General features: G+C 35.2%; 2 protein-coding genes and 1 long non-coding RNA gene across 3 annotated transcripts; 2 read left to right on the top strand and 1 right to left on the bottom strand.

Moving 5' to 3' along the window:
* Positions 1–416: 416 nt before the first annotated feature.
* LOC139432038 (uncharacterized) lies at positions 417–1743 on the bottom strand. Its single transcript, XM_071200367.1, has 3 exons — positions 1727–1743; positions 880–1665; positions 417–818 (listed from the first exon to the last, which is right to left on the bottom strand). Exons 2-3 carry the CDS (start codon positions 1615–1617, stop codon positions 417–419), a joined length of 1140 nt encoding a protein of 379 aa, XP_071056468.1. The 5' UTR covers positions 1618–1665; positions 1727–1743.
* Positions 1744–9226: 7483 nt separating this feature from the next.
* LOC139432037 (uncharacterized) lies at positions 9227–10156 on the top strand. The gene has a single exon (XM_071200366.1). It carries the CDS (start codon positions 9227–9229, stop codon positions 10154–10156), a length of 930 nt encoding a protein of 309 aa, XP_071056467.1.
* A 742-nt stretch (positions 10157–10898) lies between these two features.
* Positions 10899–11339, top strand: LOC139432238 (uncharacterized). Its single transcript, XR_011642099.1, has 2 exons — positions 10899–11111; positions 11169–11339. It is a non-coding gene; the product is annotated as an uncharacterized lncRNA (long non-coding RNA).
* The last annotated feature ends 997 nt before the right edge of the window (positions 11340–12336 follow it).

Raw genomic sequence — 12336 nt, 5'->3', positions numbered from 1 at the left:
TATTGTGTTATTGTATATTTCAATCTAAAGATAGTAACTGCCTGTAAAATTGTTTATGATTTTCGTTTTGCAGATAACCGATCATAGATTTTAAACTTTTTTTCTTATTATCTGATATCTTATTTGTAGATGGAAGCCCGTCTAAAATGGCATTCTTAATATCTAAAATGGTTTTGTGTTTTTTTAGTACATTGAATCCTTTCCAGTTTTCTAATTTTGAATGGGTTTGCTTTACTTCTATTATTGCAGGGTTACCGGAATGTACTCTGATCTCACTCAGCTTACTAATTTGTAAATTTTTAGTATCAAGCAAATGGTCAGCAGTTTTTTTAAGATCAAGAAATACGTGCTTTTCCATATCTATTATTTGAAACGGCGGATTGTATTTCGCTGTTTTAATAATATCGTGTAGATCTTTAGGGACCATGGGTTGCGAGAGTCTTCCTTTTTTCAATCAGACCAAAGTCGCGGTCACACTGCATGAAACTGTGACCACTGACTAAGAATTTATGCTCTATCACATTAAACACTTTGTGAGTCACCAGGAAGATATACAATAATATTAAAATTTTGTTTTTATTTTGTCCTGCACAGTTGTCAGTCCAAATTCGTAGTTCATTTTTAGTAACAGCGTCTTCTTTATTTAACAGGCTTAAAAGGCAAGATGCAATTTCGTTACTACCCCTTTCTGCAACCCCTTCATGCCAAGTGCACATGAATGATCGATTAATGTCACTCACATAAATTCCAAGATTGTAACAGCTAAGCTGACTGAGGTAAAACATGTCGCTATGCGTTAAACTTGGCACAAACAGAACCTAAAACGAAATACAGAAGACATAAATTTATTGTAATTTCTTAACATAAAACGTGACTTACTTGTTGTAAGTCCATTACCACACAGGAAAAAGAACTACCAGGTAACTGCGAATTAGCTAAGTCCTGCCTCATCTTCTGAGAAGCCGCTTCAACTTTACGATGATGCAGTTCAAGTTTAACTTTTGCATTATTGCTTGAAACTGTTGCTGCTTTTACTTCACAGTTAAGTTGATCACAAACGCGACAAGTATCAGTTCTGGGGAGATGAAATTTCAAGTTTGGAAATTTGTTTTTAAATACAGATCTATAATAAGCCATAGTTATTTTAGTTTCTGGATGTTGAAGCCGAAATGCATCATACAGTCGTCTAATATTAAGTTCTGGGTTTAAATATTCAAGAGAACTTTTTTTTCTGCAATAATGACTTTCCTGCCTTGGTACTGAACGAATGTATGTTTTAATCATTTCTGTATCCTGCTCATTAAACTTTTTAGGCTTATTAGAAGTTCGTTTATCAGTATAAGTTGTGTGCCCTAGTTTTTTCTTTTTAATTAAACATTCCAACCTTTTTTTAGTTACTGAGAATATGTTCATAAATGTAGTCTTACAAATCCTGATCATTTCTCCTTTTGCATTCGAAACAGTATAATGCACTGTATGTTGACGACGGCTATCACTGGAATCCTCGTATAACCCATTTCTACGTCTACTTACTGGTGCAAGATGTATAAGAATCATAAGGTATGTACCCTGTACGGTTGTATTTTGCTTATAAAATTCTTCATTTAGATGTCTCATTCTCTCCGGACGTAATGTTTTACAATCAAAGTAACATTTACATGTTACCTACAACCAACAAAATAAACGTTATTACATTCATTTGCGAGCATGCTGTATGAAACCTAACCTCATTTTGCGGTGGAACTTTACCAGGCTTTTGAACTCCTTTATATATAAGTCACATAACTTTTCCCTGAATCTTTTCTTGTTTTATTTTCATCTCTACATCTGCCACTACCTCGTTTTCGTTTATTTTCTCGTTCGGACTCCATAACTTTAGACACTGTTAACTGGCACACTGGCACTTTGCCCCTTTCAACCTAAACTCGTATAGGCACTTACTGTGGCGACATCTTTCATTAAGTATTTGTACCTCTAAAATTCTGTGTTGGTACTTAGCTCTTTTCTATAATGAAACATGTATTTCAAAAGATTACCTGGCATCTTGGCCTTTGTCTGACCAGAGGAGGACATGCTATCCTTAGCATGTCGCCACGTCGATTCGATTGCGTTGGTATGTGCGCCAGTTTGTGGGTCTACAAAATTTATAGAATGGTAAACCTTTAAGTGTACATTCCAAACAGTCATACGACCACTAATCCGAAATAATGGTGATTTCTGGACGTATCTATTTTTGAATTATTGGAAGAAGAGTGTCCGCCGTTCTGTTCTCTACGACCTCCATAAACACACGGCCTGTTCTACGTTCATACCCACCAAAAACTCATTGGTCGTCGACGCGGTGTCCGTGATGATATTTTCGTCAACCAAATTTGCTCTCGTCCATCTCGACGACAGAATCCTACCGCCTAACATATGCGGGTGCAATAGGAATTTGTATAATACGACTTTGCGACAGAACAATGCCCAGTCGACCGCAGATTGCAGACATTTTAGTGTGTTTCGCGATGACTGTAAGACTTACCTTATCTACCCATAAATACACGAATCCTAAAATTTGAGAAATCTCTTATTTAGAGTTTGCAAAAACGTGCCGGTACGAAACGATACAGTCTTACCGCACTTTTGTTTCCTGATGGAAACACGTCCATAACAGGCACACACATAGCCATCCCTTGATGTACTATTTTATTGTAGAACTAGCTCTTCGCATTGTGGACATTTGTAATCGCCTTCTTTGGGAATGAAACCCCATTTGCTCAGGCTGTTAAGTAACTCCTCTCCTTGAAACGAACGCAGTTGGAACATTGACACTTCATGAGTCTAATAAAAAATAAAAATTTATATCTAATATTACGGTCCAAATATCCAACTTACCTCAGCCATGTTAAAAACATAAGTAAATTTAAAAAAGGAAATAACGTTTAATATAGTACCCAAAAAGAATTAGATTTTTCCACCACCCCTTCTTTGATGCAAAACAATAATAAAGGGGTGATACAGAACTAAGCCGATTTTACCGGTATTCCCAAGATTGTATGATTTAAAAAAACGAGAAAAAAACAAAAACAACGTTATTGCTCAGATATAGCTCTGCCTTTCTCATTTTTCTAAGAATCGTTTAACCGTGAAAGGATAGGAAGTTTAACATATTACAACCGAAAATATGAGTTGTAATAAACTGTTAATTCTCTTATAAATTCGGTGAAAATTATTTGATTTACAATTTTATCAGATTAATGTTATATGATTGGCAGTAAAAAGAAGGAAACGGTTGGTAATACCGTTGGTGCTGCGGAGATATGTAGTTAGCATGGCTGATGATAGCGCAGCGAAACTTTAGGCAATTTCATGTCGGTAAAAGCAATCGTCGATTTTTAAGGATATTGATGGTCCTTTAATTATGCCGAATTTTTGAATGTGCTCTCAATTGGGCTTAAGTGACCATAGTTATCAAGAAATTGATATATTCTTTCATAGACTGCATCAACCATCTTAATAAGCCCGTCACTTGCATAATTTAAATGTGTCTCATTGTTACACTCCTTGAAAGAAGTAAACAAATGATTCCGTTACATTCTGCAGAATATAAATTTTCTCGACACGTATCACAGTCCGGAATATGTATAGTCTTCAGAAAACAACCAGCCATATACGCCGTTGCTTGATTATTTTGTATACTTGGGTTTAGTTCGATATCTGAGAAAATAGGATTTGAACCATTTTATCACTAGAATGAAGATCCTCTGGAAAATGTACTAACAAATCTTGTAGAAAGATTTGCAAAGACTCACAATAGTCGTCTTGACAATTCCGTCCCCTACTTAAGGGTACTTAAATGATTCCAAAGAACAATAACTGATCGTATGGTAGTCTGCCAACCTTTAAGAAATCTAACGGACTTTGTACAATCCCTACCGTTCCGATCAATCATTTTCCTTTTGTTGATTTTAGGTAACAAATTGGAACGAAACTTTAAATGTGAGGGAATCTTTTGATAACGCGCACCGAAACTCTTCACCATTTTTTGGATATCGAACCCATATATTTTTTCTCCATTTACTTCAAACACAATCGTTGTTACCACAAAGTTCACCCAAGTTTTGTTATTGGTTCCGAGTCTCCCAAATCTTCGAATCTCGAAATTCTTTGTTCATGAACCTCATAATGAAGCCCACTACTAACAATAAGTTGAACTCCGTCGAAAATGAGGGTGCAATACTTGTCAACATCATTCTTGTTCCTAACCTGATGTTTAAGATAATCCATAACATTTGGATTTAAACCGGTACGAAAAGACATGTTGGACGACAGGCCTCTGAAAAGTCTTATTGATGGTAATTCAAAATGGGCTTGTAGGTAACAATATAATCGTGTCTTTTTTTGTAGATAGATAAACCAAATGCTTTATCTTCCATAGTCCACCTTTTACCTGACTGAGCTCTACTAGAATTGCGTAACTGAGAATTAATAAATTCCTTTTTTACAGAATTCAAAATAGATTCGATGAAGTCAAATCGGCCCATATAGTTTCCTAACAAAGCTCACGTCAGCTTTGGCGCTTTTTAGCTGTGATTTTAACATTGACAATTTCGATTGCATGTTACGATGAATTTTAACATTATCACGCGGGTCTAAGGTTTCTTTTAAAACAACTGTTGTTTCAACATTATCCGATATACCGCTCAAATCTACACTATCCGAATGGCAAACAGCATTAATTTCAGTAGATTCAGCGTTAGCAGGAATAATTGAAGATGTATTACCGGATATGGAATTATCGGATGCTTGGGATGTCATGATAGATGTCCTAGGATAAGGTTTTGGACAGCAATAATTTTTTAATCGTATGTTATCAGGACTGCTATAATCGAAATCATAAAAATGGTCTTCGTAAATAAACTGATTTTCTGGTTTTAAATGGTTATCTAACCTACAAACACTTTTCCAGAGTGAGAGTGTATCTGGATCTTTTGGAAATCTTTTGGACTATTAGTATAATATGAATTTTTACATGAAGGATATTTACAAGACCGTTTCTTTCTGAAGAGGGAAAATGATGCCTTCACCATATTAGCCATTGTGACTCAAATGAATTATAAGAAACAACTGAATAGCACAAAAACAGTCTATACTAAAATTTATGATTTAAATTTATCATTTTGACGAGCAATAATCTCGTGTTTTTTCAACTTTTGTTTTACAACTTTGGATGGTATATGCTTTCTGTTCGCTCGCAATGTCCCGACCAAATGAGTGGAGCTTTCAAGCAGCTTTTTTGCAAGAGGCACTCCTGTGTACCAACTATCGGTATATAGGGTACGCCAAAATTTAAATAAGGTTTCATTAGCTCCATAACCACTTTCTCTGATACCGGCATATCGTTTACTCTCTCCTTTCCGCAGTATATTTTAAACTGTAGGGTATAAAATGATTCGGAGCAAAGTTTAAATATTTTAATTCCGTAGCGATGCCGTTTATTTTGAATATGCTGACGGAAAGAGAGTCTGCCCAAACATGGAATCATAGATTCGTCAATGCATACAGACTGGGTTGGACAGACTGCCATATTAAAGTTTGCTACAATCATATTAACTATGTTTTGAACCTTGTGAAGTCTGTCACCTCGAGGTGCTTTAGAATTATCGGCAAAGTGTAGCGTACTAAGTATGAGCTCGAAACGATTTCTAGACATGTATTCGCCTACCTTGCTGCTGAGTAAAGGGTTATCTTTTTTCCAATAGTCAGGAATTGAAGGCATTTGGTAAAGGCCCATCCATAACACCAATCCTAAAAATGTATGTATTTCTTCACTGCTGACGGGAGCCCAACGCTGCACCCGAGAATTCCTCTTAACACTGGGAGAAGTTTTTCGTTGGAGAGCATAACGATTCGTTTCTTGAACAATTAAGGAAATAACATCTTTGTCAATGAATAAGGCAAAAAATTCATATGGCTCTGCATACTGTAGGGTCTCGATAATATCCGGATTAATTCCTACATCATCATTGTTTTCATTGTAAATTATATTTTTAATTTTTGAGAGGTCTGGTGTGCTCCAAACAGAACTCGGTGCATTTACGATTGTTTGCGAATTTACAACATCCGAACAATCGTCACTGTCACTTAATACTCGCTCCTCACTTTGTTTATTATAATTAAAATTAGGGTCTGCATCACTGTCATCAACTTCGCTAGCACTTAAAGTAGAAGGTGTGGGAACCTCGTCGAATAAACGAAGCAAGCGTTGAATTTCATGGTCATCCATCTTAAAGAAATGTAAATCAACTAATAAACCTGAAGTTGCGCTAAAGTTATCAAAACCGAACGTAAGTGGCGCATTTTATATACGCAGAATTGAAAAGCGAAGTCAAATTGAACAAGTTTGGTGCACCATATTAGTGCACAGAGCGGATTTTACATACATTCATAAAAAACGCAATGAAACTTCTAACAAAGTATATTATTGACAAAACTTGCTTAAGAAAACAATTAATAATAATTTTTTTTTGTGGTCCACCGGCCCAGTACGTAGGATTTTTTAAATCAATGCTTGGATATGAAGCCGTACATCTATTTGGTGCACATGGTAGTCAACCTGTTAAGGTTTAAACTATAAATATAGAACCTCTGTTATCTGTTCATGTGGAATTTGTTCATTAATATGATTATATTCTCTCTAGCTTTGATTATATTGTGTGTAGACGGAATGAGGTCAATTTGTGATCCTGACTCAGTCAACAATTTTTTGTCGGAGATATCTTTAGCACTTCTGTTGTAGGTGATAATATGTATCTTACAGAACAAACATCTGCATCAGCAGGTGCTAGTTCTGAATAGGCCGGCAAAGAATTATTTATTGATTCAGAATCACAAAAACGCACCCACTGCAGAGGAGGAAATAAATAAAAATGAAAAAGAAAACGATTGGAGCGTTTGGGCTCCCAAACAATTAAGGAAAAGAAAAAGTATTGTTTTAGAGAGTGGCAAACGAAAAGGTAGTGTTGAAATAAATACAGTAAGATTAGGAGAGTTAATAAAAATAGTTTATAGGTGAAAATAAACCAATACATAACAGTTACAATGAATGTATTGAAAAAAAAAGAACTGTGCGACTTAAAAATTGCTAACGAGAGAGAACGGCACCAATTAGAAATGGATGTATTAAAATATAAGTTACAAATTAAAAAGAAAAAATTGGCATTATTAGAAAAAAATTAGTTTTTATTATTGTTTTATCATTGTTTTGTACTTTAATGTATATACATTATTTATTATTTATATTGTAAATATATATCTTATCGCAATGTCTCAAAATATTGTATCATTTCTGCCCTTTTATCACCAGAAATGTCATCACCATTTCTCTCCACTTCTATGCCTTGGTTATTATCGTCATCCTCATCCTCGGATGGTAACGGTTCTTCTTTTAATTTTTTTAACTAATTGGTTCTAATTGTTACCTTTCCGTCGCCACCCTCATTCCCAATCTTAAAACTTGGAATCGTCTCTTCCAAACCCCATACTGCCGTTCTACGACATTTCGGGTCATTATTTGAGCTTCATTATAGAGACGCTCTGCCTCTGTCCTTTGTTCGACAAGGGGAGTTAACAAATAATTTCTAAAATGGAACAGTTCATTTACTATGTTTATAATAATTCTTTTACAGTGTGAACTTACGTATTGCGATACCCACTATCCCCAAGCAATATACCGTTTCCAAAGTGGCCCTGTTCAAACCTATTGCGTATGCTGCTATTATTAAAAATAGTTTGATCGTGCGTGGATCCAGGCCATCTCGCCACTATAACTACAATTTTCAGATTTGCGTCCGACACCGTCTGTAGATTAAAGGAAAAATAGCTTTTTCTATTCCTAAAATTTTCAGCTTGGTCTCCACCTAAAATATAACATAAGAAATGTTTGATTTACATTGGTATATAATATTTCTAACAATACCTGGCGATTGAATTCGTACATGAGTACAATCGATGGTGCCAATAACCAAAGGAAATCGAGCAATATTATAAAACTTTGTTTGCACTTTTCCAATGTCGTCACCCTCCGGCATTTTGCAATATTGGGGTCTTAAATTGGCAATGGCTATTGCCATCAATTTGACTATTTGGGATGCTGCAGCTTCACTGATCCCACAAAAATCAGCCACAGCCAGCAACATATTACCCGTAGCAAAAAATCTCAATGTCAATAATAAACGGTTTGAGGCAAATATTGCTGAATATCTAGAAAATAATATCTTTAATTTTACAAATGATACCAAATTATACAATATACAATACCTTTCCGTTCGTGGTTTAATGTTTTCCTCAACCTCTGACAACAACCGATGAAAACATTCTTTGGGGAGGCGCAACCTCTTTACGAATTCGACGTCAGATAAATGTTGAACATGATCGATTCTTTCTTTCATGACTCGGCCACCACGAATAGGAAATAATTCGTTGATTTCTTCCAGATCTTCAATCATCTCTTTGTCACTGCTACTTTCACGTTCAAAATTCATTTCAATACAAACACAACCGAGCATACAACGAACAACATCTTTTATACAGGGAAGAATCAAATTCTCGGCAATTGTGTGATTTTTGCCACATTTGGCAATACGGTAACTGACGAGATAACTAGTTTCAATGGCGTTTTCGAGATCTTTATTTGATGATAGTTTGTATGACGTTAAATTGTATTTATTCTTACTTTTCTCCAAGCGTTTAAAAAAGCTATGGTCCTTATTTTTATAATTAGCATGTTTAGTTTGTAAATGTCTTAAGAGTAAGGAAGGTTTCATGCAGCCATTTGATAATATGTCTCCACATATTATACATTGTGGTTTAGGGCTCATTCACAATGAACATAAACGTAATACGTAGAACGTAATACGTAATTCGTAATTATTAATTTTACGTACGATGTTCACACAGAACGTAACGTAAATGTCTATTGCGTCTGCGCAGTGCGTTCTTGTGTATATTTTGACACATAGTATATGTAGTGTATTTTTGTATAAAAGCGTTTTGTAAACCTGTTTTAACTCAGTTCTGAGTTGACTTCGCTCGAATAAAGATGTTTGTTAATTATAACAAGTTAAAGTCTTTAATTTGAATATACTCAAAAGTAACTCCAACTAAATACATCACAAGTGGCGACGAGGATGGGATTAATTAATAAATTAAAAAGAAAAATCGAATATATTATTAATGAAAAATGATGGCGGAAGTTATTGTGGGTCATCTTCGCGAATTCACGTTACGAAATTCCGATTGGTCAATTTTTCTACCGAGGCTGGAGAGCTATTTCACAGCAAATAATATTGGTGAAGATAAAGCAAAGAAGAAAAGAGCTATATTATTGAATATTTTGGATGAGGACGCCTACAAATTATTATTCGATCTGGTGAGTCCCGAAAAACCAGAAGATAAGACGTATCCCGACCTAGTAGCGGTTCTTAGCAGTCATTTTCAACCCCAAAAAAGTGCGTTTGCTGCGCGATATCAATTTTATTCGGCAAAAAAGGAAGTTGCTGAAACGGCGAAACAATGGGCTGCACGTTTACGCGGTTTGGCGGTGAGCTGCGAATTTGGAGCTGAGCTACAGGTTTGCCTACGGGACAAGTTTGTTTTTGGATTCGAAAAAGGGCCAATTATGGATCGATTAATGGAAGAAGAGATTACAAAAGATTTCAACGGCATGGTTTCACTCGCGGTGTCAAAAATGGCGGCCAACGAGGTTCGAGACGTCATCATTAAACAAGAAGAAATTCACCAGCTGAGGGAGAGACGTACAGATTTTGGAAGTAGGGATGCCCAAGCAAGTTCCAGTCAAACTAAAGGAAGACAGCGCTATCCCGTCTGTAGCGTTTGCGGTAAAAATAATCATTTGTATGAACGTTGTTATTTTAAAAACGCTACTTGTTCTAAATGTAAAAAAATAGGCCATTTGGCAGCTATGTGTAAAGCGACCGGAAGTTACAAGGTTTCTAATCAAAGGAATAGATATAAATCAAATAAAAAACATCATTTTATTAACGATAAATCAGATAACGATCAAGACGATCTTTGCATTTTTAATTTTGAATCTGAAAATCATAAACCACCATTTTACGTTAACGTTATTGTAATAAAGATATTAACGATGTAGCTGAAAAGGTAAAGAGAGTCAAAGAAAAACAAGTAAAATATAGTAAGGGAATGAGTTATACAAAATTTGAAATCGATGAAATTGTATTAGTTAAGAATTACGCAATTGTAAATAAGCCAGTTTTTATTAAAGGAAAGATCGTTAAAGTGATAGGAAATCGTACGTATCTAGTTGAAATTCCAGAATTGCAGAAGACGTGGAAAAGACATCCAAATCAAATAAGAAAATTTACTTTTGTTGAATCACGTATTCCTTTTGATAGTTCTGGAAGTTCAAATAATAATAATCAGTCTAAAGATCCTAGTAGCGAAAATTCATGCAACAACGAAAGCGCAGAAAGTTTAGTTATTAACCGCCCGAAGCGCATGATCAAACCCGTGGATAGATTATGTTATGAGTAATAGTTTATGTTTATTTTATTTTTTTTAGGGGAAGATAATGTAGTGTATTTTTGTATAAAAGCGTTTTGTAAACCTGTTTTAACTCAGTTCTGAGTTGACTTCGCTCGAATAAAGATGTTTGTTAATTATAACAAGTTAAAGTCTTTAATTTGAATATACTCAAAAGTAACTCCAACTAAATACATCACAGTATATATATCGTGTGTGTTGTTAAATACAAAGTGTATTATTTTTAAATAATGAACCCAGAAATAATGTCTGTATTGTTATTGTCGGTACTGTGGAAAAGACGGAAGAGAAAATCAATCAAAAACAAATACATATACAAATCGTCGTTGGTGGGTTCGTCCTATTAATCGAAACCGTGAAGAAAGCGGAGAATATCGAAGATTAGTTTTGGAAATGAAAATGCATGATGAGGAATGGTTTTTTATGTACACAAGGATGACCCCTGAATTATTTGAAGAACTATTAACATTACTTGGTCCCAGTTTATTAAAGAAGAGTGTACGAAAGCCTTTGTCACCCCCTCAGCGCCTGGCAATAACTCTGAGGTAGTGAAATTATAATACATACATAGGTAAAAGACATTACTTTACGTATTGTTGTAGGTATCTTGCAACGGGAGACTCTTATTTTTCAATAGCCAGTGGATATCGAATGGGAAAATCTACAGTGTGTACTATAGTTCGAGAAGTGACACAAATTATTTGGGAAAAATTGTCACCCATTTATTTACCAGCTCCAACAAAAGAAAAATTAAAAGATGTATCAAGTAATTTTTTAAAAATATGGAATATGCCTAATTGTGTGGGAAGTATTGACGGAAAGCACATAAAAATATTCGCACCGCCAAACAGTGGTTCCCTATTTCACAATTATAAAAATTATTTAAGCATCATTTTACTAGGAGTATGCGATGCCAATTATAATTTCTTATATGTTGATATTGGAGGTTTTGGATCAATAAGCGACGGGGGTACTTTTAGTAGCTCAACATTTGGCCAAAGCATAATAAACGGCACAATTCCTTTCCCTCAAGAGAGTAAACTTCCCAATAGTAATATATTTATGAAGAATTATTTTGTAGGGGATGCAGCTTTTCCATTGCTACAGAATTTAATGCGACCATATCCTGGAAAATTTCTTAATATATTAAAAGGTGTTTTTAATTATCGATTGTCGCGTGCTAGACGTGTCATAGAAAATACATTCGGAATATTGGTTGCTAGATGGCGAATTTTTCATCGTTCAATTTGTGCAGCACCTGATACAGTGAATAATACTGCGACGTCCTTTCCTGGTTCGGTCCAAGGAAAGCGGTCTTGGTGCCTCTTTTTTATGTTCGGGATGTTATCGGTCTCGGGCGCCACCTTATATTTAGAGAGTTAAGGAACTCTTTCGCCTCCAAGTAGCTTTTGGGAGTTACAGTCGGAGATTCAGGGTGTTTGAGAGAGGGTTAAAAAAAATTTAAAAAAATGCGGTTCATGAATTAAGAAATAAAATCAAAGTTTATTAATAATTAAAAAAAAATCAACATAGGAATTTACGGAGGAAGGTAAAAAAAAATCTTTATTTAAATATATAATCGGTAAATGTCTGGCCTAGTGCAATCTTGTGGGACTCGTACTTCGGACGTAATTGAAATAATTATTCATAAGGGAAAAATTGGTCTGGATGAAGTGCTACGGAAAACTCGCGATAGCGCCAGGTCGGGAAGATGTTGCGGAAAACTCGCAGCAGCACCAGGTCGGGAGAGTGTTGCGGAAAACTCGCAGC

This window comes from Onthophagus taurus, chromosome 11 (genome assembly GCF_036711975.1).
Source record: "Onthophagus taurus isolate NC chromosome 11, IU_Otau_3.0, whole genome shotgun sequence".
Lineage (NCBI taxonomy): Eukaryota > Metazoa > Arthropoda > Insecta > Coleoptera > Scarabaeidae > Onthophagus > Onthophagus taurus.
The sequence above is the reverse complement of the archived record's forward strand: the minus strand, read 5'-3'. Positions and strand labels throughout refer to the sequence as shown.

What these genes read in the sequence shown, in the direction of transcription:
- LOC139432038 (XM_071200367.1), bottom strand. Translation starts at nt 1,617, where the DNA reads ATGAGACATCTAAATGAAGAATTTTATAAGCAAAATACAACCGTACAG. An exon ending in TGGTAATGGACTTACAACAA is followed by an intron (nt 819 to 879) that starts GTAAGTCACGTT and finishes ATTTCGTTTTAG; the next exon opens with GTTCTGTTTGTGCCAAGTTT.
- LOC139432037 (XM_071200366.1), top strand. Translation starts at nt 9,227, where the DNA reads ATGGCGGAAGTTATTGTGGGTCATCTTCGCGAATTCACGTTACGAAAT.